Source organism: Aotus nancymaae, unplaced genomic scaffold (genome assembly GCF_030222135.1).
Source record: "Aotus nancymaae isolate 86718 unplaced genomic scaffold, 86718_ANA_hifiasm-v0.15.2.pri h1tg000033l, whole genome shotgun sequence".
In the NCBI taxonomy this organism is placed as follows: Eukaryota; Metazoa; Chordata; class Mammalia; order Primates; family Aotidae; genus Aotus; species Aotus nancymaae.
Window position 1 is genome coordinate 18202833 of NW_026988447.1, and position 26962 is coordinate 18229794.

General features: G+C 35.7%; 1 protein-coding gene across 1 annotated transcript in view; it reads left to right on the forward strand.

Annotated features, from left to right (window-relative positions):
• The window catches only part of IQCM (IQ motif containing M), a 421233-nt gene extending 396223 nt beyond the window's left edge, over positions 1 to 25010 (forward strand). The window contains 1 exon segment of the mRNA XM_064383724.1: positions 24895 to 25010. Coding sequence (XP_064239794.1) covers positions 24895 to 25010 — 116 coding nt within the window.
• Positions 25011 to 26962: the final 1952 nt, after the last annotated feature.

Genomic DNA, 26962 nt, shown 5'->3' on the forward strand with positions numbered 1-26962 from the left:
GGTTAGTAATGGAGCCAAGTGGATAACTGAGGAGAAATCCTGGGAAGTAGAGTGAAAAGCAAAGGCAAAGGGCCTGAGAGGAGAGTGTCAGGAAGAGCAGAGAAGCCTATTTAGTTGGAAAAAAGTCGATAAGGAAATGAATAGTTGGAGGTGAGGTTAGACAGCGAAAGAGGAGATACCATTATGAGGGGTGTTTGGCTTTTAGCCTAAGATAAATTGGAAGCTTAATGGCATGTTGATCATTAGAATGACATGGTTTAATCTGGCTGCTGTGTAGAAAATAGACTGAGGGGAGAGAAAGAGACAGAAACAGGGACTAGTAAGGGCTATTGGAATAATCCAAGCAGGATGCAATAATAGCTTAGAAAAAAATTGGTGACAATGAAGATGATAAGAAATGTGCGGACTTGGAATATACTATTCAGAAGATAGAGTCAGCAGGACATGCTATGCTGATGGATACAGTTATGTGAGATAAAAGGAATCAAAGTCAAATAGTTTTAGCCTGAACAAGATACAGAAATTTACTCAGCTGAGAAGATGAAATGTGAATGAAGCGCCTTTGGAGGAAATTCAGGAGTTCAGTTTTAGAAATGTGAATTTTGACATGACTGTTAACACATCTAAGCAGAGATTGCAAGAGGTCAATTACATACCAAGTCTGGATCTTAAGAAAACTTTTTTTTCAAGTAAACCTTAGGTGATATTATTAATAGTAAGAACTTCTGAGCAAAAGTGGTATTCATTCAAGAACAGAATGGAAGCATGTGAAGCCCAATTGAACAGAACAGAAGCAAGTGAAACCTAATAAAACCATGCTGCATGGGATTTGGAGCTGTAGAATATCAGTTGGCTCTCTCTCCCTCCCAATCCTGGACTGTAGGATCTCTTAGCACTCTTTCTCTTTGGATATTTACTTTATTCTCTTTCCTGATACCTGATTTCCTCTGTCTCGTAACACATGGGTTTTTACAGCAGCAGTGTCAGACAGGATGTATAAAGATCACTTTCCAAAGTGGCTACTAACAGCTAATTGACCCTCTTTTTCCAGAAGAGAGAATATGGCCAGTTTGTGTTTAGTATCTCTCCCCCGATCTAAGCACATGGATCAGAGATAGATTAGAAGTATCAATATTATGATATTCTGAATCTAGAAAATAATTTTGAGCAAACGTTTCCTAAAAGTAATTAGTTTCCTTGACTTCACATATTGCCATAACTTTGGAATTCCATCTCAAAGAATAGGTTACATACCTCTTGGCCACTAAATTGAGCTGCCAATCTGGATTTGGGATTTTGTGTGTATAGGGTTACTTCTAATAAACTGAAGGAATGGATTTAAGGAATAGCTTCAAAGGAATTGCTAATACAATAATCTTTTCACACACACACACAGAAGAGCATGTTCATTGTTCAAGATCTTCTTGGTCCTGGTTTTCTTGGGCCTTTTATTAGTCCATTTTCAACATAGCTGAGACTGAGCAATTTACAAAAGAAAGAGGTTTAATGGACTCATAGTTCCATGTGGCTGGGGCAGTCTCACAATCATGGTGGAAGATGAAAGACACATCTCACATGGTGGCAGACAACAGAATAGAATGAAAAGCAAGTGAAAGGGGTTTTCCCTTATAAAACCATCAGATCCACAAGACTTATTCATCACCATGAGAACGGTATGGGGGAGCAGCCCATGATTCAATTATCTCTCACTTGGTCCCTTCCACAACATGAGGGAATTATCAGAACTACAATTCAAGATGAGATTTGGGTGAGAAAACAAGCAAAACCTTTGATTCTATACTTGGCCCCTTCCAAATCTCATGTCCTCATGTTTCAAAACGAATCATGCCATCCCAGTCATTCCCCAAAGTCTTAACTCAGTTCAGCATTAACTCAGAGGTCCACAGTCCAAAGTCTCATCTAAGAAAAGGCAAGTGCCTTCCACCTGTGAGCCTGTAAAATGAAAAGCAAGTTAGTTACTTCCTAGATATAATGGGGATACAGGCATTGGGTAAATATAGTCATTCCAAATGGAAGACGTTGGCCAAAACAAAGGCTAAAGGCTCCATGCAAGTCTGAAATTCAGCGGGGCAGTTAAATCTTAAAGCTCCAAAATGATCTCCTTTGACTCTATGTGTCACATCCAGGTCATGCTGTTGCAAGAGGTGGGTTCCCATGGTCTTGGGCAGCTCTACTTCTGTGGCTTTGTGGGATACAGCCTCTCTCCTGGTTTCTTTCACAAGCTGGCTGGCGTTGATGGTCTGTGCATTTTCCAGGTGTAGGGTGCAAGCTGTTGGTGAATCTACCATTCTGGGATCTGGAGAATGGAGGCCCTCTTCACACAGCTCTACAAGGCAGTGCCCCAATGGGGACTCTATGTGGGGGTGCCCATCCCATGTTTCCCTATTGCACTGTCCTAGCATAGGTTCTCCATGAGCATCTTCTCCTGCAGCAAACTTCTGCCTGGACATCCAGGTATTTCCATATATCATCTGAAATTTAGGCGGAGGTTCCCAAACCTCAGTTCTTGACTTCTGTGTACCCAGAGGCTCAACACTACATGGAAGCTTCCAAAGCTTTGGACTTGCACCTTCTGAAGCCATGGCCGAAGCTGTACCTTGGCCCCTTTTAGTGATAGCTGGAACAGCTGAGATGCAGGGCATCAAGTCCCTAGACTGCACATAGCAGAGGAACCCTAGGCCCAGCCTACAAAACCGTTTTTTTCCCCTAGGCCTCCAGGCTTGGAATGGGAGGGGCTGTCACAAAGGTCTTTGACATGCCCTGGAGACATTTTCCCCATTGTCTTGGGATTAACATTTAGCTCCTTGTTACTTATGCAAATTTCTGCAACCAGCTTGAATTTCTCCTCAGAAAATGTGATTTTCTTTCCTATCACATTGTCAGGCTGCAAATTTTACAAACTTTTATGCTCTGCTTCCCTTATAAAAGTGAATGCCTTTAACAGCACCCAAGTCACAACTTGAATGCTTTGTTGCTTAGAAACTTATTCCTCCAGATACCCTAAATTATCTCTCTCAAATTCAAAGACAAATCTCGAAAAAGGGCAGGGACAAAATGCCACCAGTCTCTTTGCTAAAACATAAGAATCAGATTGCTTCAGTTCCCAACAAGTTCTTCATCTCTATCTGAGACCACCTCAGCCTGGATTTCATTGTCTATATGATTATTAGCATTTTGGTCCAAGCCATTCAACAAGTCTCTAGGGAGTTCCAAACTTTTGCACATTTTCCTGTCTTTTTCTGAGCCCTCCAAAGTGTTCCAACTTCTGCCTGTTACCCGGTTTTAAAGTTGCTTCCACATTTTCTGGTATCTTTTCAGCAGCTCCCCACTCTACTGGTACTGTGTTAGTCCGTTTATACAATCCTGATAAAGACAAAGCCAAGACTGGGCAATTTACAAAAGAAAGAGGAGAGGTTTAATGGACTCACAGTTCCGTATAGCTGGGGAGGCCTCACAATCTTGGCCGAAGATGAAAGGCACATCTCACATGGTGGCAGACAAGACAAGAGAATGAAAACTAAGTGAAAGGGGTTTCCTTTTATAAAGCCATCAGATCTTGTGAGACTTATTCACCACCATAAGAGCAATATGGGGGAAACCATTCCCATGACTCAATTATCTCCCAGTTGGTCCCTCCCACAACATGAGGGAATTATAGGAGCTACAATTCAGGATGAGATTTGAGTGAGGACACAACCAAACAATATCAGGCCTCTTCAGGACATGATAGGCAGTTGTGTGCTGATAACTTAGCTCTGGAAGGGCAGGTGAGGATTTTTGGCATGCATTTGCTGATTTTTACAGCTAACTACTCACAATATGGCTGGTTTCAAGCTACATACATGTCTCTGAATGCAAAATTGGAAGGAGACATATAGAATCTGCTCTTACCAGTGTAGCACATCCCTGATAAGGTCCACATTTTCCAGATATGCAGTAGATCATAGGATCCCTTTCCCCACCAAATCTGGAGCTTAGGAGACATTCAGACTGGAAATATAAATTTGAGAAACACTAACAAATTCATGATATTTAAAGATGCAGGACTGGATGAGAACATCAAGGAAGTGATAAAGACAGAGGACAGTTTGAGGCTCAGAATATAATTCCAGAACAGAGAAAAGAGAGAATCTTTAAAATATTGAGAAGAAGTAGCTCAATAAGGTAGGAGGAAATTAGAGAGTTGACTCACCTGGAAATCCTGAAAACATCATTCCAGATGAGACTAGAAAGATAGGAAACAGCAAGACCTTTCAGGGTGTTACAGATAATGTTCAGAAATGTTTTGTTTATCATAAGCTAATAATTGCTGTATATCTTGAATTGAAAATATCATCATGTTACAAAGATTTCAATATGTCATACTTCAGTTCTAGCATCTAAATAAAATTTAATTTTTTTCAGAAACTTAGTTGATTCAATACTATCAAATTGGCCAATGTTCAAAATATATTAAATATATACTTTTTAGTTAGATAGATTAAAGTAATGATTTATTTTTTTCTTTAAAATGAGAACTTTTTGTATTCTGGAGAAAAACAATGGTGTATAAAATATTATAAACTTTAATTTGACCTAGTAGCTTTATGTGACCAAGTAATTCATATGTCTAAAAACCAGAGGTTGACATAACCCAGTATGAATGGTAGCTTTATTATATTAAATTGTAGATATTTTTGCCTTGCCAGTTTTTCCTTCATTTAAAGCAAATATAATCTGAAAGCCTAAATCAAGGTCTTGAATAGACATACAAGATTTAAAGCCTTTTCAAAAAGCAGAAATATTTGTGTGCTCATTATCTTATGTATATATCAGACTCAATTAGATAAAAGTTAGTAGCTGAAAATGGACCCATGAAATATGTTCAGTTATTTTTTTATTGCAGAAAAATGCATTTCTTATCTCTCTCACCACATAAATATTAATCTGGTTTCATGTTAGAGTCATAAAATAATCTCCTAAACTAAAGGACCAGTGAGTGCCATTTGTGAATAACATCAACAGTTTCGGATGATCCCAATCATCTGTCAGTGCACATTGTCATCTCAGCTGGGCAACTCTGGCAATATTGCAGCAGGCTATTGTTTATTGAGAAAGCTAATATTAGGAGGAGATGTGATAAGAATGCCTTAAAAAAAATAATTGAATGCTATCTGGTTTTTGGCAATAGCATCTTGTATCTCTCTGTAGTTTATCGCTTTAGAGTCCTTTATTCACTCTTTTTATAAAACCCCATTATTTAAAAATTGAGGGCAGAGTGATGGTATGTAAGGAGTTTTATATATTAGTCTGATACTCAATGATAACCCTTTCTTCTCTATTTCTCAACAAACCCTACTTTATTGAAAACGTGGGAAAACCTGCAGAAAATATTGAGATCTGAGTCACAAAATCCAGGGTTCACTTAAAACATTTTCCAAATTTTTATAGTAATTTGTATAGCAAAAAGCAAAAACAAAATCTATGAAAACAATATTAAGTGTGGGGTGGGAATATTTCTATTAAATCATGCTCTTTCTAATGTTTTTCACCTGATTCCTCTTTTGAGGTGGTTATAAAATTCCATAACAGAGCAAATAGATGGAGAGATACATGATAAAGAAAATAAAGCAAAATATCAATTGTAAAATTTAGGTGGTTTTCTTTGTATAATTCTTCCATGATTTTAATATTTTGTAAAATTCTATAATAAATCATTGAAAACAAAATACCTAAATATTCCCCTTCTGGCCTTATCAGTGAAAATTGAATAGACATTTGTTCATTTTATCAAATGATTATTTGTAAGTTTAAATCAAAATAACCTTGAAGCATCCAATTCTGTTTTTTGAGAAAATTTCATACTTCCAATCTGAATTTGAAGGAATACAAACTGAATTAAATTGAAATATTTAGGAAAACAGTAGCAAGAAAATAGCAAGAGAATTTTAGTTTATATTTTTGTAAAAGATCTGGAAAGAAACCAAGTAACAAAAAGTGCTTGTTTTTTCAACAGAAATACATTAACCTGATTAATTTTTCAAACTAATTTTTAAAAAATTTTGAGAGTAGAAATTGTTTACTACACATAAACATATATTTTTACAAACCTCTTCCTTATTGCCATCCAGAAACAAAGAGTAGAAACTAACCCAGTTCCTGGTGATATGGACTTTCCTTTGTGTTAGACTTCTCTGATTTGACCGTGGTGTTTGGGACTTAGATGTAGTTCTTGATCCCTCTGCTTCCTTCCTTCCTTCTACAGAGAAAGACTACGAGAACAGAAATATCAGATGGCCTGTAGGCGCCCATCTATGTAGTAGCACAAATACCAGCTGAACATAGTTTTGGTCAGGTACAAAGAAACAAATGGCTGTTGGTTTTCCCAAATGTTGTTTACCCTTCTGATATTCTTCCCAACAGCCATCACGTATAAATATGTATGGTATTTATTTTAGTATGCAGCTGAGTACAAATTAAGCAAGGTGCTTCAATATCAATATGTATTCTTTGTTATGAAGTTACTGAGCTATTTAACTGAATGGATTTGAGACTACCTTAATGGCTACTTCTCTGTTAAATTTTGCTAATAAAGAATATCCTCCACACACATGCAAACAAACAAACAAAGATGGTATTTCCAGTATTTAGGCTGTGTGTGAAATTGTGGCAGAGGCAAGGAACTTGACATAATCTTGTCCTCTGGTTTTTATACACATGTCTTGAAGACAAATATTTTATGGCAACAGCCAAGTATCAGGTAAAAGCACCTAAACACCTTTTTAGAAACATAATGTTCAGGGCAAGAGTCAAGCAGCAACAGCAGCAAAGCGTGTAACCACAGTGGTAAAAGGTGAGTGTAAGGTCAAGGTTGGCAAGAGTTGGGAGCTAGGTCTCAGGACATGTGTCCCAGTATAAATAGACCAGAAAACAGAAAAGCAAACAAACAAAACTTCCTTTCATTAATGATGTTATTATTTTAAATGTTTTACAACAAATAAAAATCTGAACATTCTATTACTAGAATTTTCTTTTCTTTCAAATAGCATTCCTGAACTGGAATGTTATCATTTTTGGGTTTGTTAGGCTTGGCTGTCAAAATGGTTTTCAAAGATGATTTTGCAGTAGTGAACGGATGAAGTTACTGAGGAAAAGGGGATGGGATGAAGATGGTGAAATTCATGAAGAGACAAAACTGTAAAATAAGACAGCAATACAATCTCTAAAAGGCATTAGCTATGAGGACTTCTAGCAGGCAGCAGTAATGCAGTTTAAACAATGAATACTGTAGCAGTCAAAACCCAGGGCAGGAAATACACACTAGAAATGTTATAAATAAATGGATAGGATACATTAATTAAGTACTTAAAAAAATTGTTAAAGGGCTGAAGGAGTGATTTCTAATTTGGGCTTCCATAAATGACTTAGAACACTAAGGAGATGACCTGTTAAGTGTGCTACCACCTTGGTGTCTAATATTGGTTTGGAGTTATGAATTCAAGAATATACTCCAGGTGAGAATCCACAAAATCAGAATGTGAAATCAAGAAGATGCCATTGCTGCTGCCAATGATGCTGCTGCTACTGCTACTGCAAATGCTTCTGTTTTAGATAACAGCCTTTGTAACACTAAAGCAGAAAAAACTCACCTTTCTTTGACCTTGCCTGCAAGAAGAACTAAAAGAAAAGGTGAGGGCAGAAAAAAGGTTTCCACCTATTTCTGTCTTCTGAATCTTGAGTGTAGCTAATTGGTGAAAAGTAATTAGCATCCAGAGTTTTAGTTCCAAGGGCCTCTCAGAAATAGGTTTTAAAATATCTAGGTGCTCTAGATCTAAAAGGTGGCCAGAAGTGAGGAGTCAACCCACAATATCCATGACAGAGTCAATATCCATGAATAGAAAATATTTATAAATGCTTGTATAACCATTTTATTTTTTAATTCATGGACCTAAGATTATAATGTCAATAATGAAAAAATATTTGCATAAAATATACATATATACCTGAATTAAATATTTATGCAGGTAATTTACATTCACTTAATAGACAAAATTATAGTCTGTTGACTAGCTAGATTCAAATCCTGAACAGCCATCCATTAAATATGATATATTGTACAAGTTATTTATCCACTGTTAAGGTTTGTTTTCTCTTTCTTAAAATGAGAATTACAGTAGTAACATCTTACAAGTTTGGTGCCACGGTTAAATGAGAAAATACAGGCAAAGTGCTTCTATGGTGTCTGTTTCATTGGTGTTATTGTTGCTATTGGAGTTGGACATCCCACTTACACTACCTGGGTTTGAAGTCCAGTCATGGAGTTTGCTAGCCATGTGACTGTGAGAAATTTACTTGAAATTTCTATGCCTCAGTTTCCTCATGCATAAAATTCGAGATTATAATTGTAGGTGTTATGTGAGGACAGTGATTTAAAAAAATAAAATAACATATAAAGTGATTTCACTAGTGCCCGACACAAAATAAAATCCAGAGTATTTTTTTAAACTTTCTACATTTAGTGACTGCATTTGCTTTCACAATATCAGTCTGTTCAAGATTTTCTTTCAGATGACTTAACACAAGGTCTTGATTTTTTCAGTTTTTCCAAGAAGCATCACTTACCTATTCTGCTTATTATGTCTTATAGACACAGATTGCATGATAAATCATCCCAGGCATGAAACTGTCTGGACTGGTACACAATATTCACGTGCCATTCAGATATGGTGTAATGGATATTATATGTAAAATCTTTACTATTAGTATAGTAGAAGCCAAGTGATAAAAATTCTAGGATGTAACACCACTAATGTTGTCCCTCAAAACCAAGAAATTATAACAATAGAATTAAGAAAAAGAGGTGCTATTGAGAGTATTATTACAAATGATTTTATTAAAGTTAGTTTGTTAATAAGAAAAAAACTTTAAAGTCATAACTGGGAAATTTAAGAAACAATCCTCACTTTGAAAGATTGCTCAATTTAATGGAAATTAAACAAATGTTATGGTCAGAAAACCCAATGTGCATCTATACCTCCATCCTGCCAATTATTGTCTATGTGACCTTAACTTGTTCTTAAGCCTCCTGGGCTATTACGTAGCACACTACAGTTGTGCTTCAGCCCTTTGGAGGTGGACAGTTAATAAACAAAGTACTTATTGGTGAAAATAGGTGGTTTTCCCATCCTGATCAGAGGACATTCAGATCCAGCCTCGGTATTACACTGGAGATGAACCTTCATTATTTGTTTCCAGTGTGGCAGTGGATCACAGGCAGAGTTGATTAGGTGTTTCTCAGGCCTCGTACAAGTGCCTAGATGCCAGAGCATTTTGGCAGTAGAAAGTTGCCCCACATTTGCTTACATGTTACAAATGGTGACATCTAGTGGTAATTTACAACTCTGAGCATATTTACCCTGTAAACACATCCTGTTCCAAGACCTTCCATAGATGTAGACCCTGTTCTGTAAGCCATTACATACTCACCTTAACAACTATGTTTACTTAGAAGTTGCCATTGCCTAACTTCTAAGTCTAAAGAGAAGGGAATTAGAGAAATTCCCCTGATTGAGTCTTACAATATTTTCAGTCATACTCATATAAGAAGGGAAGGGTGGGAAGGTAGAAAGATTGGGCTGTGTGTTGGTTATCTCTTAGATATACCAGATAGATTTATCTATCCGATTTATCTATAAAGAATTAACAAAATAAAAATACATATTTGCTAGAATTTAATGTGGGCTGTGTGTGTAGGTGGAAAAGTAGGGTTGTGTGTTGGAAACCTATCAGAGTGTAAGGAGAATGATGTATTTCCGTGGTCTACACATCTGAATGTAGACACATCAGTGGTAGATACAGAAACGTATCTACAGGGAAACAAATCTACAGGGAAGCTAGAGGAAACAACTTGGTGGTTGGTTCACTGGAAGAGAGGGTTGTTTGCTTGTCTGTAAGTGCATTCACATAGCAAACACAGTCTTTTTACAAAAACTCAATAAACCCTATATATGTTAGGTTTATAGTGTGTATGTGTGTGTGTGTGTAATAACAGCTAAAGTTTATTGATAAATCATTATATATTCAAATCCAAATCAAGTATTTTACGTATATTTTCTCTTTTCCCATACTAATCCTTGAAAGTAGGTTCTATTGTTTTAACTTTACAGATGAAGAAATGCAAGTTCGTCTTTCTTAAGATCATAGAGGTGTTAAGTAGAAGTGCTAGTATTTGAACTCTGGTCATAACTAACTTCCAACATTCATGCTCATAAACTGTATGCTAAAAATGTTACAACAGGCAGGGTGTGGTGGTTCACACCTATAATTTCAACACTTTGGGAGGCTGAGGCAGGAGGATTGCCTCAGGGCAGGAGCTTGAGACCAGCCTGGGCAACATAGGGAAACCCTGTCTCTACAAAAATAAAAAAATTTTTCAGATGTGGTGGCCCCAGCCTGTAGTCCCAACAACCTGGGAGGTTAAGATGGGAAGATCCCTCAAACCCAGGAGACTAAGACTGCAATGAGCCGTGATTGTGCTACTGCACTCCAGACTGATCTACAGAGTGAGACCCTGTCTCCTAAATGAATAAGTAAGAATAAATAAATATTTTAAAAAATACTGCCAGATTTTTATCACTTTCTGGTGAGATATTGCTTTGCAAAGTTTATCTATTAAGCGTTGTTATCTAAATCCCATTAAGATCATTTGGATTCAGTTAGAACCCAAAAGATTGTAAGCACAGATGGTTTGAACCTTCTTTACTCTTTCTCATTGCACACATATATCAGAATACTTTTTAATTTTCTTATGATTATTTCTTCTCAGGCGATTTGACAATTCAAATCTTCACTGCTGTTGTCCTAATATAGTTAAAATGAAGTAAATAATTAAGCACTTGTTTGAGAATTTTCTGGTAGTTCATCATAATAACGCTATTCCACTTTTATGACAAGCTGTAAAACAAATGGAGGTTAAGGAATATACCAAGTAATGTAGAACATTTGGGGTAAAATGTGTGTGCACACTTTTTTTAGGTTTTAAAAATGTCTTTTTTAGGTGGGCCTATTCCTTATGTTAATCTCATATATTTGTTTGGAATGTTAGGATCTTGGTCAGCTCAGAGAATTGTATTTGTGCTGGCCAGGCGTGGTGGCTCATGACTGTAATCCTAGCACTTTCGGAGGCCAAGGCAGGAGGATCACCTGAGGTCAGGTGATCTGGCCTGGCCAAGGTGGTGAAACCCCATCTCTACAAAAATACAAAAATATCCTAGGCATGATGACGTGTGCCTGTAATCCTATTTACTCAGGAGTCTAAGGTGCGAGAATCACTTGAACTTGGAAGGTAGAGAGAGGTTGCAGTGAGCTGTGATCCCACCATTGCCCTCCAGCCTGGGAAATACAGCAACACTCCATCTCAAAAAAATAAATGTATTTGTGCCTTTAACATTGACTTTAATGTCTTTAGCTTTTATTACCCTCTATTTTCCAATCATTTCCCTTAAAGCCTCAAAAAAAGTAATATGATGAAGAATTTCAAATTGAAAACCCTAAAATTGCTCTTGTATTTTCATCTGTTATGTCCTTGCTTCTTGGAAGCCTCACCTCTTAGCTACTGGCAGAGAATGAGATCCAGGTAATAGAAACAGCCCCAGCCACTTTTATATAAACCTGGCTGCAGAGCTCTTAACTGAAAGTGCATTTGTTATAATTGGGCCTGAAGGAACCAAAGGTTTCTAACAAGGTGGAAATGGTTGGATATTCTTGGCCTTAGCAGTCGTGAGTACTGAGTATGTGGAGAAAAGTTAACTTGTCCAGCCATCTATTGAAGGATATACTAAGGCCAAATACATTCTATAAGAATTCTATTGTCATAGTTTATAACATCAATATGTTTAAGAAGGATGATCATACAATATTACCACTGAATACTAAAAGAAGTAATTGATAAAATTCAACAAGTCTCAAATAATCATTTAATTAATAAAAACTCTGGAAGCCAATCTAGGGAGCTAAATATTCAGTTTAGGAACAGGAAAGATATTCTTAATAAAGAATATAAAAGAGAAGATAAAGGACTTTGTTTTTATACAAATTTCAAAAATTTTATGTGAAAAAGTAATATAAACAAATCTATAAAAATAATTTGAAGGGGAATTGTACTTTAGAAGGCAGAGGTTTGATACAATGCACTGTTTAAAATAGAGAACAAGGGGACAATCTAAGAGCAAAATAGGCAAAAGATATTGAGGAGCCATTCACAAAGCAAAAATGCAACAGCTATCAAATACATGCAAAGATGCTCAAAATCACTAGTAGATGAAGAAACGCAGTGAGATTAATAGCTTTTAGATTGGCCAAAATTAAAACAAAGGAAAATAAAGCAGTAACTTCTCTTGCTGGCTGGGACGTAAACAAAACAGCACTTTTCCACATTGCTGGTAAAAGTATGACTTTCATAGAGTTTTAGATAGCAACTTAGCAATATCTATTCAAATTAACATGATACATACTTTTGACTCAGCACTTCATGTTGGAAATCTAGCACATGGAAATAAGAGCATAGTGAATAAACAACCATGCTTATTGTAGCATTGTTTTTAGTTGGTAAAACTGGAAAACAAAGAAAATGTTAATCAGTAGAGGAATATCGTGACCCATTCATATCATAGAAGAATACTATGTACAACTTAATGAATTAGAACTACACTAGTTGGCTTGGACGGATTTCAAGAAATTCCTCTTGAGTGAATAAATTAAAATTTGAATAGTATGATATAATTTATATAAAATAAAATAAGCATTATCAAATATTTACTAAAAACTCATTTATCTATAAGATAGATACTCTCCTAGAGTTTAGTGTAGTGATATACAGAAGTGAATTACCTCTGTTTTGAAATGAATTATTGGTGTTTTGTTTGTATACAGGGAATAGATATAATAAGGCAAACAACAATATAATGTAGCATGAAACTCCTTAAAAAATGAGTGTTGTAAATAGTGCTATGGTTTCCAATGAGTTGTTGTAAACATCTCTGAAATCATACATGGATCAAGACTTGCCTACAGGTCAATGAAACATGTTACTAAACTACGAGTCTTAGTTTCTCATAATAGTAGTGATAGAATCAGGTATTTATAAACAGAAAAATTGAGACAATATAAATATAGCACTCAGCACAGTGCCTTGCACAGAATTAAGTACATTAAATGGCAGTTGTTATTCTCATTGTTAGTTGTATTAGTTTGTCTCGTTGCTAATCATTATTAGTTTTTCAAATCCTGTTTTCCTATTGACAAAATATACAATTATTTCAAATATTTTTGAACTTCTTGTATTTTTTCCCTGGCATTTTATTGCGAACATAATACAGGAAATTTGAAAGAACTTTTTGAGGAACACATCCATTCTGCCATCTATCCATCAAACTATATCTTTTTTTAAAATGCTTTTTAGAGTAAGTTACAGATATTAATATATACCCTAAATCTTCTGGTAGCTTCTTCTGTTTGTTTATTTTGTTTGGTTTAGTTCTTTTTGCTGTTTTGTATTTTCTAAGCTAATGGACTTTCCACTCTCTTTTTGAGGACAATGAAAAATATAGTATTAAAAGTGGTAAACATTGACATAGAGTAACAAGATTAGAGAATTTAGAAGACAAAGTTGTTACTAATGCCTGGGAATTCATCAAGCAGACATGAACTTTAACCTGCTGTTGAAGGATGGCCAAGAAACAGGCAATGGAGCAAGCAGGGTGGAAGCATTCAATGAAAATAGATATGGGAAGTTTTGGAGGTAGGATCATGGAGGAGTAGACTGATTTAGCTCGGAAAGAGAATTGAAATAGGGAACTTTCTTTCTAAATGCCATAAATAGTATATTTTGCCATTATGTTTCTAAAACATATTGAAAACTATACCTTAGGTTTTCACAAACTGGTCTAAAAAGTCTAGCATCAGCCACTATACTGTCAGTACTCTTTTATGAGAGCTATAATATTTTCTTTTGTATTTCTATTATTTTGCTTATATTTGGGTTACTAGTGATAGTCTTCCTATATAGTAAAAAAGTTGGTACCAGTTTTTAAATAAACTTTTTATTTTGGAATAATTTTAGATTTATAGAAGACAACAAAGATAATACAGAATTCTCTCACCCACTTCTCCTATTAACAACTATGAGATAACTATGGTACAATTATGAAAACTAAGGAACTAACATTGGTACCTTACAATTAACCAAACTATAGACTTCATTTGGATTTCACTGGTTTTCCCACCAATGTCCATTTTCCATTCCAGCATCCAGTTCTAAATTCCATAGTGTATTTACTTGTCATGTCTTCTTAGGCTCATCTTGGCTTTGACAGTTTCTCAGTATTTCCTTGTATTCATGACCTTGACAGTTTTGAGGATTACTGATCGGGCATTTTGTAGAATGTCTCTCATTTGGATTTGTCTGATATTTTAAAGCTTATATTGGGGTTACAAGTTTTTGGAAAGTATATCACAGAGGTGAAGTGTCCTCATCATATGAGTGGGAACATGCTATCGATATGACTTATCATTAGTGATATTAACTTTGATTGCCTGGCCAAAGTTTTGTTTGTCAGATTTCTCCATTACAAAGCTACCCCTTCCCTTTACATAATCTGTTTTATGAAAGCATGTAACTAAGTCTAGCTCACACTCAAAGGGTAAGAGTAGCGGGCAAGAATTAATGTTTTCTTCTGGATGTGGGAGTATATACCAAAATTTTTAAAATTCTTATGTAATAAAAATTTTCTTCCCCATTTATTTATTATTTATACCAATACATATTCATATATATTTCTTTTATACTTAGAATTCTAATCTAATACTATATTTGTTATTGCTGTTGCTCCAATTGTTCCAGTTTTAAGTTTGGGAGCTATTTCAGGTTGGCTCCTGTGTCTTTTTGACATGTCCCTATCTTTTTGTCTTTTCTGCATTTTTTTACTTGCTGGCACTACACGATTCTGCACCATGTTTTGTATTGTTACTATCCCAGCCCTGGAATCATCCATTTATCCAATGAATCATGGTTTCTTTTCTTGGAAAATAGTATTTAGAAACTGGATGTGCTCATTGCTACTGAAGTGTCACTGTTTCCAGGTCCTCTCAGAGGCTAGAACTAGGAAATATATTTATAATTACTAAGCCATATTTGTAAACATATCTGTAATTATTTATACATATATCCATCTGTATCCATGTGCATTTTGTTTTTAGCCTCGTTTCCAATCAAAACACTGATTTCCAGAGTTACTTAGGTCAGCTCCTTTAACACCCCTTGCTCTTCACTAAGTTGAAATCACTTTTGATTAACCTTTTATTTCCAGGTTCCACAATGTACAGAGTTTAATGCTCAAGTATATCATATAGAAAACATTTTCCTGTAGGTAATCAGACTGACTTATTTCAATATTCTATAAGCTGCCTTTTGACTTTTTATGATGTTCTTATTATTTATATATGTCATCTAATTTCATTCTGTATTCTTACTTACTCTGTGACTGGCTATCCATTGATAATAAGCCTACTCTCTCATTTCCTTTCATCTGATGCAGACATCCTCAATGCAATCTCTTCTCTTTGCTGGCTTCCTCTGTGGCATAAATCATGCCACCTGGACCTTAGGAGCCATTAATTGGCATTCATTCTTAATATCTGCTATAATTCCAGTAACTGAATGAATATACTCTGTTCTCTTCTTATCCTGACCTTAGACCTTTTCCAGTCAGCCAGCCTTCTCAGAATTTCCATACCCCCTTGGGAAACTCAGCAGTATCAGTAACTCTCCTTATCCCACCTTGAGCTTTGATTTGTTCTTTAAGGCTGCAGAACTATCATCTAGACACTTCCCAGAGATATTGCTATAGCCCCCTTCAACAAAACCCCTGCACTCCTGATTTTACCCAAAACAATATGTGACTTCTATCATTGAAATTTCTCTCTTTTTATTCTTCCAGGGTGAGACACAATGGGAGTGGGTGTCTGGCTGTTTTACAAGAGCTCAGGATCTCATAAATCTTTGAAAATATTTTGTTCCTCCACCAGTCTTCCAGTTCAGTTTTTATTTCCTTAAGGTTGGAAAGGGTTCTTAACCATTACATAATCTTCTTTACCATATGTCTCTATGTGTTAAATTTTTCAGGTTCTGGTATTTTGGATCCTATGAATGCTATTCATTCTGAATGAAGTCATACTATTCCAGTAGAAACATTACTTTTGAAAGTATTGTTTATGCTTTGTGTTTTAAAACCTTCTTGAAATGCGCTTGTCTTCTTTGTTTTTGAGTTTTTCTGTTTGAGGGCAGTGAATAAATGGCATGACACAAAATTATTCAATTTAAATAGCTATATTTATTACATAGTTATATGTTTTCTATGTTTGAGGATTATTTTAAAAGAGGACCTCATTATTTAAAAACTCAGAATATAATATTTATTAGTAATTATACATTTTTTATGTTTTAAAATTGATAAACATAAGAAATGAGATGATTTGTTTTCAGTTACCCGCTAGGAAGCCATTACTTCTGCCTGGAAGATAGACTTGGGAGCTAGGAGCAGTGAGGACTGGAAAGCAAATGTATAGTATTTCAAAACAATCTCCAAACTACATAACCACATATGTATGTATATGTAGATACATATATAGTCGCTAAATGATCACAATCACTTCTGTCTATGAAAACAGTCCCAAAAACTGCAGTAAGTTCTACAGATTCTCCTTGGATATCTTGCGTGGGCTTATAAATATGTCATTCTAGGCTGCAACATGGAATTCCATATTCCCGGACCCACCCTACTTCACTCTGCCCCCATTGCAGTGATGTCTGCTGCTGCCACTCTGAAGCTCTAGAAGCCTGTTGGAGGTGTCTTGCTGCTGCTGTTGTCACTAGCACTTGTCCAGACCATGCTGTGGTGATTCCACATGGGCTCAAGTCAACCTGCAGAAGGCAGAAGCCCCTTTCCTGACCTTTCTTTCTACCATAGTTACCCTGATCCCAGATCCCAGATGCTCTGTGCTCTCAGCAACCCAGGACATTGTTTAAGAGGATAGCTTTTCAGTTACTTTCATTTTCTTACTGGTTACTTTCATTTTCCCACTGGTTACTTCTCTCACAAAACATAAGCCAAAATCTTCCCATTTAGGGAACAAACAGGTGAGGAAGAGGAGAGTGGATAATCAAAGCAAAACATCAGGAGGCATTCCAGAGTACATAAAATCATCCAACTCTACCAACTGTCATTGCCTTATTTGACCAAGACTGAAATACTCAGCTCACTCTTCTCTTATTAAAAGTTTTTCCCCAAGAAGGTTTGTGAGTCAGAGGTCCCTAGAGGACTTGTTCTACCAGTGTCCTGGATGCACCCCTTTGTGAAATTCTAAAGTACACAAAACTTAGGTTCAAGCTTGGACGTCTGCTCTATGTTAGCATCAAATATAACTACATTAGTTGTATTAGTCTGTTTTTATACTGCTGATAAAGACATACCCGAGACTGGGAAGAAAAAGAGGTTTAGTTGAACTTACAGTTCCACATGGCTGGGGAGACCTCAGAATCATGGTGGGAGGTTAAAGGCACTTCTTACGTGGTGGTGGCAAGAGAAAATGAGGAAGAAGCAAAAGCAGAAACCCCTGATAAACCTATCAGATCTCGTGAGACTTATTTACTATCACAAGAATAGTACAGGAAAGACCACCCACATGATTCAATTACCTGCCCATGGGTCCCTCCTACAACACCTGGGAATTCTGGGAGATACATTCAAGTTGAAATTTGAGTGGGGAAAGGGCCAAACCATATCATTATGTCCCTGGCCTCTCAAAATCTCCTGTCCTCACATTTCAAAAACCAATCATGCCTTCCCAACAGTCCTCCAATGTCTTAACTCATTTCAGCAATAATCCAAAAGTCCACAGTCCAAAGTCTTATCTGAGACAAGGCAAGTCCCTTCCACCTATGGGCCTGTAAAATCAAAAGCAAGCTAGTTACTCCCTAGACACAATGGGGGTAAATACAGTCATTTCAAATAAGAGAAATTGGCCCAAACAAAGGGGTTATAAGGCCCATGCAAGTCCGAACTCCAGCAAGGAAGTCAAATTTTAAAGCTCCAAAATGATCTCCTTTTACTCCAGGTCTCACCTCCAGATTATGCTGATGCAAGAGGTAGGTTCCCATGGTCTTGGGCAGCTCCACCCCTGTGACTTTACAGGGTACAACCTCCCTCCTGGCTTCTTTCACAGGCTGATGTTGAGTGTCTGCAGCTTTTCTAGGCACAGAGTGAAAGCTGTTGATGGATCTACGATTCTGGGTTCTGGAGGACAGTGGCCCTCTTTCTACAGCTCCACTAAGGAGTGCCCTAGTAGACTCTGTGTGGCAGTTCTAACCCCACATTTCCCTTCTGCACTGGCCTAACAGAGGTTCTCCATGAGGGACTCACCCCTGCAGCAAACTTTTTCCTAGGCTTCCAGGAGTTTCCATACATCTTCTGAAACCTAGCAGAAGTAACCAAAATGTAATCCTTGACTTCTGTGCACCCACAATCTCAACACCATCTGGAAGTTGCAAGGCTTGGAGCTTGCACCCTCTGAAGCCACAGCCTGAGCTATATGTTGGACTCTTCAGCCACAACTGGAGCGACAGGGACATTAGGTTCCTAGGTTGCACATAGCACAGGGACCCTGAGCCTGGCCCATGAAACCACTTTTTCCTCCTGGGCCTCCAGGCCAGTGATGGGGCTGTCATGAAGGTCTCTGACATGGCCTGGAAAAAATTTTCCCAATGGTCTTGGAGATTAACATTAGGCTCCTTGCTACTTATGCAAATTCCTGCAGCTGGCTTGAATTTCTTCCCAGAAAATGGGATTTTGTTTTCTATCACATACTCAGGCTACAAATTTTCCAAACTTTTATGCTCTGCTTCCCTTATAAAACTGAATGCCTTTAATAGTACCCAAGTCACTTCTTGAATGCTTTGCTGCTTAGAAATTTCTTCAGCCAGATACCCTAAATCATCTTTCTCAGGTTCAAAGTTCCACATATCCCTAGGGCAGGGGCAAAATTCCACAAGTCTCTTTACTAAAACATAACAAGTGTCACCTTTACTCCAGTTCCCAGCAAGTTCCTCATCTTCACCAGAGACAACCTCAGCCTGGACCTTATTGTGCATATCACTATCAGCATTTTGGGCAAAGCCATTCAACAAGTTTCTAGGAAGTTTCAAACTTTCCCACATTTTCCTGTTTTCTTCTGGGCCTTCCAAACTGTTCCAACTTCTGTCTGTTACACAGTTCCAAAGTTGCTTCCACATTTTTGGTGTCTTTTCAGGAATGTCCCACTCTATTGGTACCAATTTACTGTATTAGTCTGTTTTCACACTGCTGATAAAGACATACCCAAGACTGGGAAGAAAGAAAGAGGTTTAATTGGACTTACAGTTCTACATGGCTAGAGAAGCCTCAGAATCATGGCAAGAGGCAAAGGGTACTTTTTACATGGTGGTGGCAAGAGAAAATGAGGAAGAAGCAAAAGAAGAAACCCCTGATAAACCCATCACATCTCGTGATACTTATTCACTATCATGAGAACAGCATGGAAAGACTGGCCCCCATGATTCAGTTACCTCCCATTGGGTCCCTCTCATAACACATGAAAATTCTGGTAGATACAGTTCAAGTTGAGATTTGGGTGGGGACATAGCCAAACCATATCATAAATCCCTTAGTATACACAGGAAATTGACTCTGGGACTTCCTGAGGATACCAAAACCCACAGATGCTCACAGTATTTATGCAAATACCTTGAGTTTTTGCATGTTTCTTATAAAACATAAGTACCACATCACATTTTATTTGCATAAGACCTACACATATCATCTCAGATTCTTTAAATCTTCTCTGGATTACTTTTAATACCTAATACAATGTAAATGCCATTTAAATATATGTTATACTGCATTTTAAAATTTTTGGTTTCTATTGTTGTATTGTTATTTTTATTGCATTTTCTAAATATTTTAGATCCACGATTAGTTGAATTGAGGTACAGAAGGCTTACTATACTTAAATATATTAATTTCCATCTAGAACTATATTTTGCTTTATATTGATTATGATAATAGTCTGATGTGCAGAGCCTGATAACTGTGTTAGGTAGTGCTTTCACTTTATTTTTTTTAATTAGGTTATTATGAGTAACATAATAATTGTGGTATTTTCCTCTCTTATTTATTTCTTGATTAAGAAATGAAGACCCAGAAAGGTCTCAGCTAGTGTCCTTTATATTACCCCATAGCACTTAGCATGAATCTAAACAAACAGGACTCAGTAGATACTCAATGACCTAAATGCTTATTTTATTTTGCAAAACTCTCTGTGTTTGTTTTCTTTCCAAATTTCTCAACAAAGATTAATTTTAAAGTATTCACAAGAAGCAGCCAATAGTGTAGAACAATATATAACCTTGAATAGGTCAGGGAATTTGCATGAAAAATAATAACATGGACTTGTGAATATAAAAATTTATAGATAATTTAAAAGAAAACATAGAATACAATCATACTTTGAGCGTTTGAGAAATAAATAATGTCCCATTTCTGAAATCCAGCCTATAAATAATGTATTCAGCATACTATCAATTTTATTTGAACATTTTCACCATTTAAAACCATTCTTTAAATTATTGAAATAGAAACAAAACTGTTGAATTTCTGATTTCTTAATTGTCTACAATAAAAATGACTTTCTACCATGCATTCCACTCTACATCTATAAACTTAGATTCTAATATTACTATTTTTATATAAATAATATTTTCCATTGAGAATGTATCTAAGGCTAAATTATATCTAAACTCATCATTAACATTTTGATATTTGAAATTTTTTTATTGCATTTTAGGTTTTGGGGTACATGTGAAGAACATGCAAGATTGTTGCATAGATACACACATGGCAGTGTGATTTGCTGCATTCCTCCCCTTCACCTATATCTGGCATTTCTCCCCATGCTATCCCTCCCCAACTCCCTACCCCCCACCATCTCTCCCCTATTTCCCCCCAACAGACCCCAGTGTGTGATGCTCCCCTCCCTGTGTCCTTGTGTTCTCATTGTTCAACACCCGCCTATGAGTGAGAACATGCGGTGTTTGATTTTGTGTTCTTGTGTCAGTTTGCTGAGAATGATGGTTTCCAGGTTCATCCATGTCCCTACAAAGGACACAAACTCATCATTTTTTATGGCTGCCTAATATTCCATGGTGTATATGTGCCACATTATCTGTATAACTTTAAAATACAAGTATTATATTATAGATACTGCTTTTCCATTGAAAAATTTGTTGTAACACAGTAGGGGTTAATAAAATATTTTTATAACATATTTTAAAGGCCTTTGTTGAAGCTACTTCCCTCTCGAGAGGTTTTTCATTTGTTCTTGGGGACCAACAAATTTTAGTTATTTGAGATATTTTTGGATCACAAAAGTGACATGAACTGGAACACCAAACCAAGGGCCACTTTGGGGTTATTTATGATTGCTTTACTCAGCCTCATGGAAACAAGGAAATTTCCTTGATGTCCCCTTCTTTAGGTTTTTTCATTTTTTCTTTCTTTTCATTTTTCCCTCTCTTCCTCCTTTCCTGCACCCTCTACACCCCTCAACCCACGTCTCTCTCTCTTTCTCATTTCCACTCACTCTGATGGCACAGCCCTCTGAGACCCCAGCTATCCACTATGGTCTCATGATATACTCTCTCTTTTGGGTGGATCCTATGCTTTATCCTTCATCCCCAACCTACGACCAAAAAAATTGGCTTGCATTTCAAATATTTACTAAGGTTACTGATTTCACTTTGTTTTTGGCTTTTGCATTTTCTTCCCTCTCTGCCAGCTTAGCAATGAAGTTAAAATACATTTAATATATTATTCAGGATTTGACTTGTTTTTATCAAAAGGATTGTTTTCTGAGTCTATTCTGCCATATGACAAAAATGAATGTCAAGAGTATTTACTTTGAAAGATTAAAGATACATTATGTGTCCTTATATTTTTATCCATCCTAAATGAATTTATTCTTTAATTTAAATGTTTATGAAATAAACAATTATTATGATTGTCAGTAAAAGTCCTTTAAAAAGCTTATTTTATAATATCATAGGGTAGATAATCCAGCAACCATTTTTTAATACCTACAATGCGTCATACACATCTGTTTTTAAATTATAAGCTTTTAGTATTATAATTATTCCACTTTTACAGAAATATTGGTTTACAGAAATATTGGTTGGTAAGTAGAGTGTTCCCATGTACCCTCACAACTGCACCCCAGCCCTATTAATAGTTTCTTCTATTATTAACACCTTGCATTAGTGTGGTACATTCATGACAACTGAAGAGTTAACATTCATGAAATATTATTACAAATACATCTTTTGACATATAGTTTTGAGTCCTTTCAACAACTAGACAAAACAGATACTACCTCTAATTTCAAAAGTAGGGAAACTGAGATTGAGTGCTAAATCTGGATTCACTCAGAAATGTGTAAGAACAAGAACTCAGGCCCTTATTTTCACATTTCTTTCTATTTAAGTTACTTTGAGTAATATATTGTACTTTATCTTTTGCTTGATGAAATATATGCTTGGTATTATCAAAGCAATTCATAAGAGGAAAGCATTTTATCCTAAGATCTCATTTCAAGAACTAACATGCATATCTCATGCTTTTCTAGTGTAAGTGTAGTAAATTAGGATTAGGACACTAATTTGTGGTTCCTTTTCCCTATGATCATACTAGGAATGAAAACTACTAATTCTTTTGCAAATACTCTTACTGTGGCCTAATTTGTCAGTTTTAAAAAATGTTTTATTGTGTGTATTAAAGTAAACAAAATGATGTAATGGGATATGTGTAAATAGTAAAATAGTTAGTATAGTGAAGCAAATTAGCCTGTCTATTGTCTCACATTGTTCCCTTTTATTTTGTTTTTACCACAAGAGCAACTGACATCTTTAGTGGGAATCCCAAATATGGGGCAATTTTTTTGCCTGTGGTCTTCAGGTTGTGCATTGTATCTCTAGACTGTTCATCTTAAATATCTGCTACTTTGTGATCTCCCATTTCCTCTCCGTCCTACACCTCTAGTAACTAATTTTATTCTCTATATCTGTATGTTTGACTCCTTTTTTTCAGATTCCACATATAAGTGAAATCATGTAATATTTTTTCTTTCGTTATCTGTCTTATTTCACTTAATGCCCTTTAAGTTCACTCATGTTGTGGCAAATGGTAGGATTTCCTTCTTTTTAAGGCTGAATAATATTCCATTGCATATATATATGCAAAGAACTATTGCATATATATGGTATAGTTCTTTATTTGTCCTTTGATATTAAAGTTGTTTTCATATCTTGGCTACTGTGAATAATGTTTCAGTGAATGTGGAAGTGTAGATAATCTCTACAAGGTGGTGATTTCATTTCCTTTGGATATATGCCGAGAAGAGGGATTACTGGATCTTATGGTAGTTCTATTTTTAATACTTCAGGAAATTCCATACTGTTTTCTAGAAGGGTTACACCAATCTAAATTCCCACCAACAATGTACAAGTTGTATCCACACCCTTGCTAACATTTGTTATCTCTAGACGTTTTGATAATAGCCATCCTAAGGAGTCTGAGGTGATACCTCATTGTAGCTTTGATTTGCATTCCCTGATAATTAATGATGTTGAGTATATTTTCATATATCTGTTGTCCATTTTTATATCTTTTTTGGAGAAATGACTATTCAGATCCTTTTTTAATATGGCCCAATTTAATCTGGTTGTTATAAGGCCTTGCTCTTTGTCAAATAACAATATGGAGCTACATCAACCCAGCAACAGTACCTTATTTCTTATAAAACCTCAAGTCATTAATTTCCTTTTAGCCATGTTGATTATTGTTCTTCTTACAACTTTAACTGGTTTTTGGCAGCTGGTTATGTTTTTGTTTAATAACAACTATAGGACCTAAATAGCAAAGACATACTACCTTATCTGTAAATGATTTCTGTGTATAATGGTGGCCACAGTAAATCTATACCTTTTATTTATTAATTGGGAAGTCATTTTATACATAAAGATAGATCTACACAAGTAATCTATACAAATAGTGGTTTATGTTGATTTAGATATTATTATCAGAACTGATTACAGTGTAATGTAAAAAAGTCAATACTATTTGTCTTAAAAGCAAACATGTGTTGCATCTAATTTATTTCAAGTATGGTTTACCCCTCAGTGCTGGTAGGAAATCGGTTCCAGAATCTCCCTCAAATATGTGAATTAACAGATGCTTAAGTCCTTTATATAAAATTGGGTAGTATTGGCATATAACTTATACCCATCTTCCTAAATACTTTAAATCATCTCTAGGTTACACATAATACCTAACACAATAGCTACATACCTCTTCATTCATGTGGATTCAACAAAGTACTTGTGTAGCAAATTCAAGTTGTGCTTTTTAGAACTTTGTGAAATTTCTTTTTCTGAATATGTTTTATCTATAGTTATAGCATTCATTACTGGGGAATCCATAGATACAGAGGGCTGACGGTCTTCTGTATATTTGTTGAACCCAGTTTCACCCATCCCTTCCCTCAACACTTTAGCTTAACAGTAACTTTGAGTCTCTTGGCATGATATAAAAAGTAACACACTACACCTGAAGGAAATGAACCCAAATCCAATCTTTTGCATATTCTAACACAACCATCATTAGTTCCTGTAACTTACAGAATTTTAAAAGCATGATACATTACTATCATATTAATTGAAAATACATTAATATAACTGTATGTTTTATATTATAGTGAATGGACATCCAATACTCAAACGAGCAAACATTCAGGCTGTTGGAAAGTTGGTGGCCGGATCCATAAGAGAAAGGAAAATGAGACAACATTATAAGTCATGAAAGGTTGAATGATGTTACTAACATATTATTACCTACAATAGTGAAACCTCTGTACCCAAAGATAAAGGTTAACCTTGGAGATAGATCAATTCTGTATCAGTAGGAAGAAAGGATAAAAATCTTTTTATATATAAAGGACTTTGACAAGTTCATCTGTAATTTCTAGTATCTCTGGATGAACACCATTCATTTGATCTTCTGTTTTATCATAATGAAGTGAACCTACATAGTGTCAGGTACTCCTTTCATTGGACTATAATTTATATTGTTCCATTACCAATAAATAACATAAAGAAACTTTAAACTTTTTATTTCTAAAACTTCTGAATCTGGTATACAATACTGTCCTTTATCACTTTAATTTTTGGGAAATGGTTGTTTGAAACTGTGTTAATTTTTGGTATACTCGTGGTATTATTTTTCCCTACTCATTGCTCACTCTAAAGTAAAAAAGTGAGAAGCAATATACAGTATTTCTGAGTTGATTTGCCTTAGCGCTGACAGAATTTTTGTTGTTGTTGTTGTTATGGAGTCTGCCTCTGTCACCCAGGCTGGAGTGCAGTGGCGCAATCTCAGCTCGCTGTAGCCTCCTCCTCCCATGTTCAAGTGATTCTGCTGCCTCAGTCTCCTGAGTAGCTGGAAGTACAGGCATGTGCCACCACCACACCCAGTTAATTTTTGTATTTTTAGTAGAGACAGGGTCTCACCATGTGGCTAGGCTGATCTCAAACTGCTGACCTCAAATTATCCACCCACCTCGGCTACCGCGTCCAGCCCCAATGCTGAAAGAATTTGAAGCAAAGTTTTCTTAAGAATCTTGAATTTAATTTGATCCATTCCTCTAACCATCTTTCTATTTTGAATGGAATTAGAGAAACAGGTGAGGAACAATGATTGAAGGAAGAGAGCCTATGCATAGCATGGAAGCTATATATGAAAAGGGCTATGTGGAAGCTAGATATGAAAAAGGAACTACATGATAAATGTCCCATTGTTTTCACAGTTTTTACTTTGCCTCAATTACTTCTGTAATTGTCTCTTTGGTTTTAAAACAAACAAAAAACTCTTGGGTTACTTTTATGCAATTGAGTTTATTCTAAGAATATCTATGCAAGTTATTCAATCTTTAGAAAAGCCAATTACAAGAATCATGTTAAGTCAGGCCTCACCCAAACCAAAATCAAGGTGAACTAAAAACCATGATGAAGCTCTTACTAGAAAATTGTAACAGAAAAACATTTGATGTAGGGGGAGGAAGTGATTACTAGTTAAAGCTAAAATATAGAATTTGGCTTACATATGAAATTAAATTATTCATATTCTCCTTATTGATAATTGAATTTTAAAGATAGTATTTTTTGTTTATATACTGAAAAAAGCAGAAAATGCACAACTTTTTAAAAAAGGAAAAAATTACACAAGTTGAATATAAGCATGATTACAAGTCATCAGCCTGTTCCTTTTTAAAATATAATTAGAACAAAAATTTGGCTAGATTTCAACCACTGCTATTCTAAAAACATTAGGAGCAAAATCATGGAGTTATAATGAAAGGCACTTACAAAATAATGTAAGTTTTTTTAATGAGTGTTGTATAATCCCTATTTCAAGTAGTAAATATATTTATAAGAGAAAATTAATAATGTCAAAATTACTTTATAAAAATATAAAAACTGTTACAATTATGACAATTTGGTACAGGATGAGGAAGTTCACTTTTCCTTTAATAAAATGTGATAGTTCTTGTTTCAGATTTTCGACATTTGACTCCCTGATTTTTAGCAAGCTGAAGTAAGGCTACTGAATGTCTTTTAGAGGTGTGAGCCTACATTAAGTTCAGTGACAATATTTCACTCTAGACCTGTAGAAGACGGTGTAAGGTCATGGAAAAGAAGCCTTCACTTTTCAATAGTCAATTTCTATATAAAAATTGGCACTTGGTGCTCATCAAAGAACAAGAAATA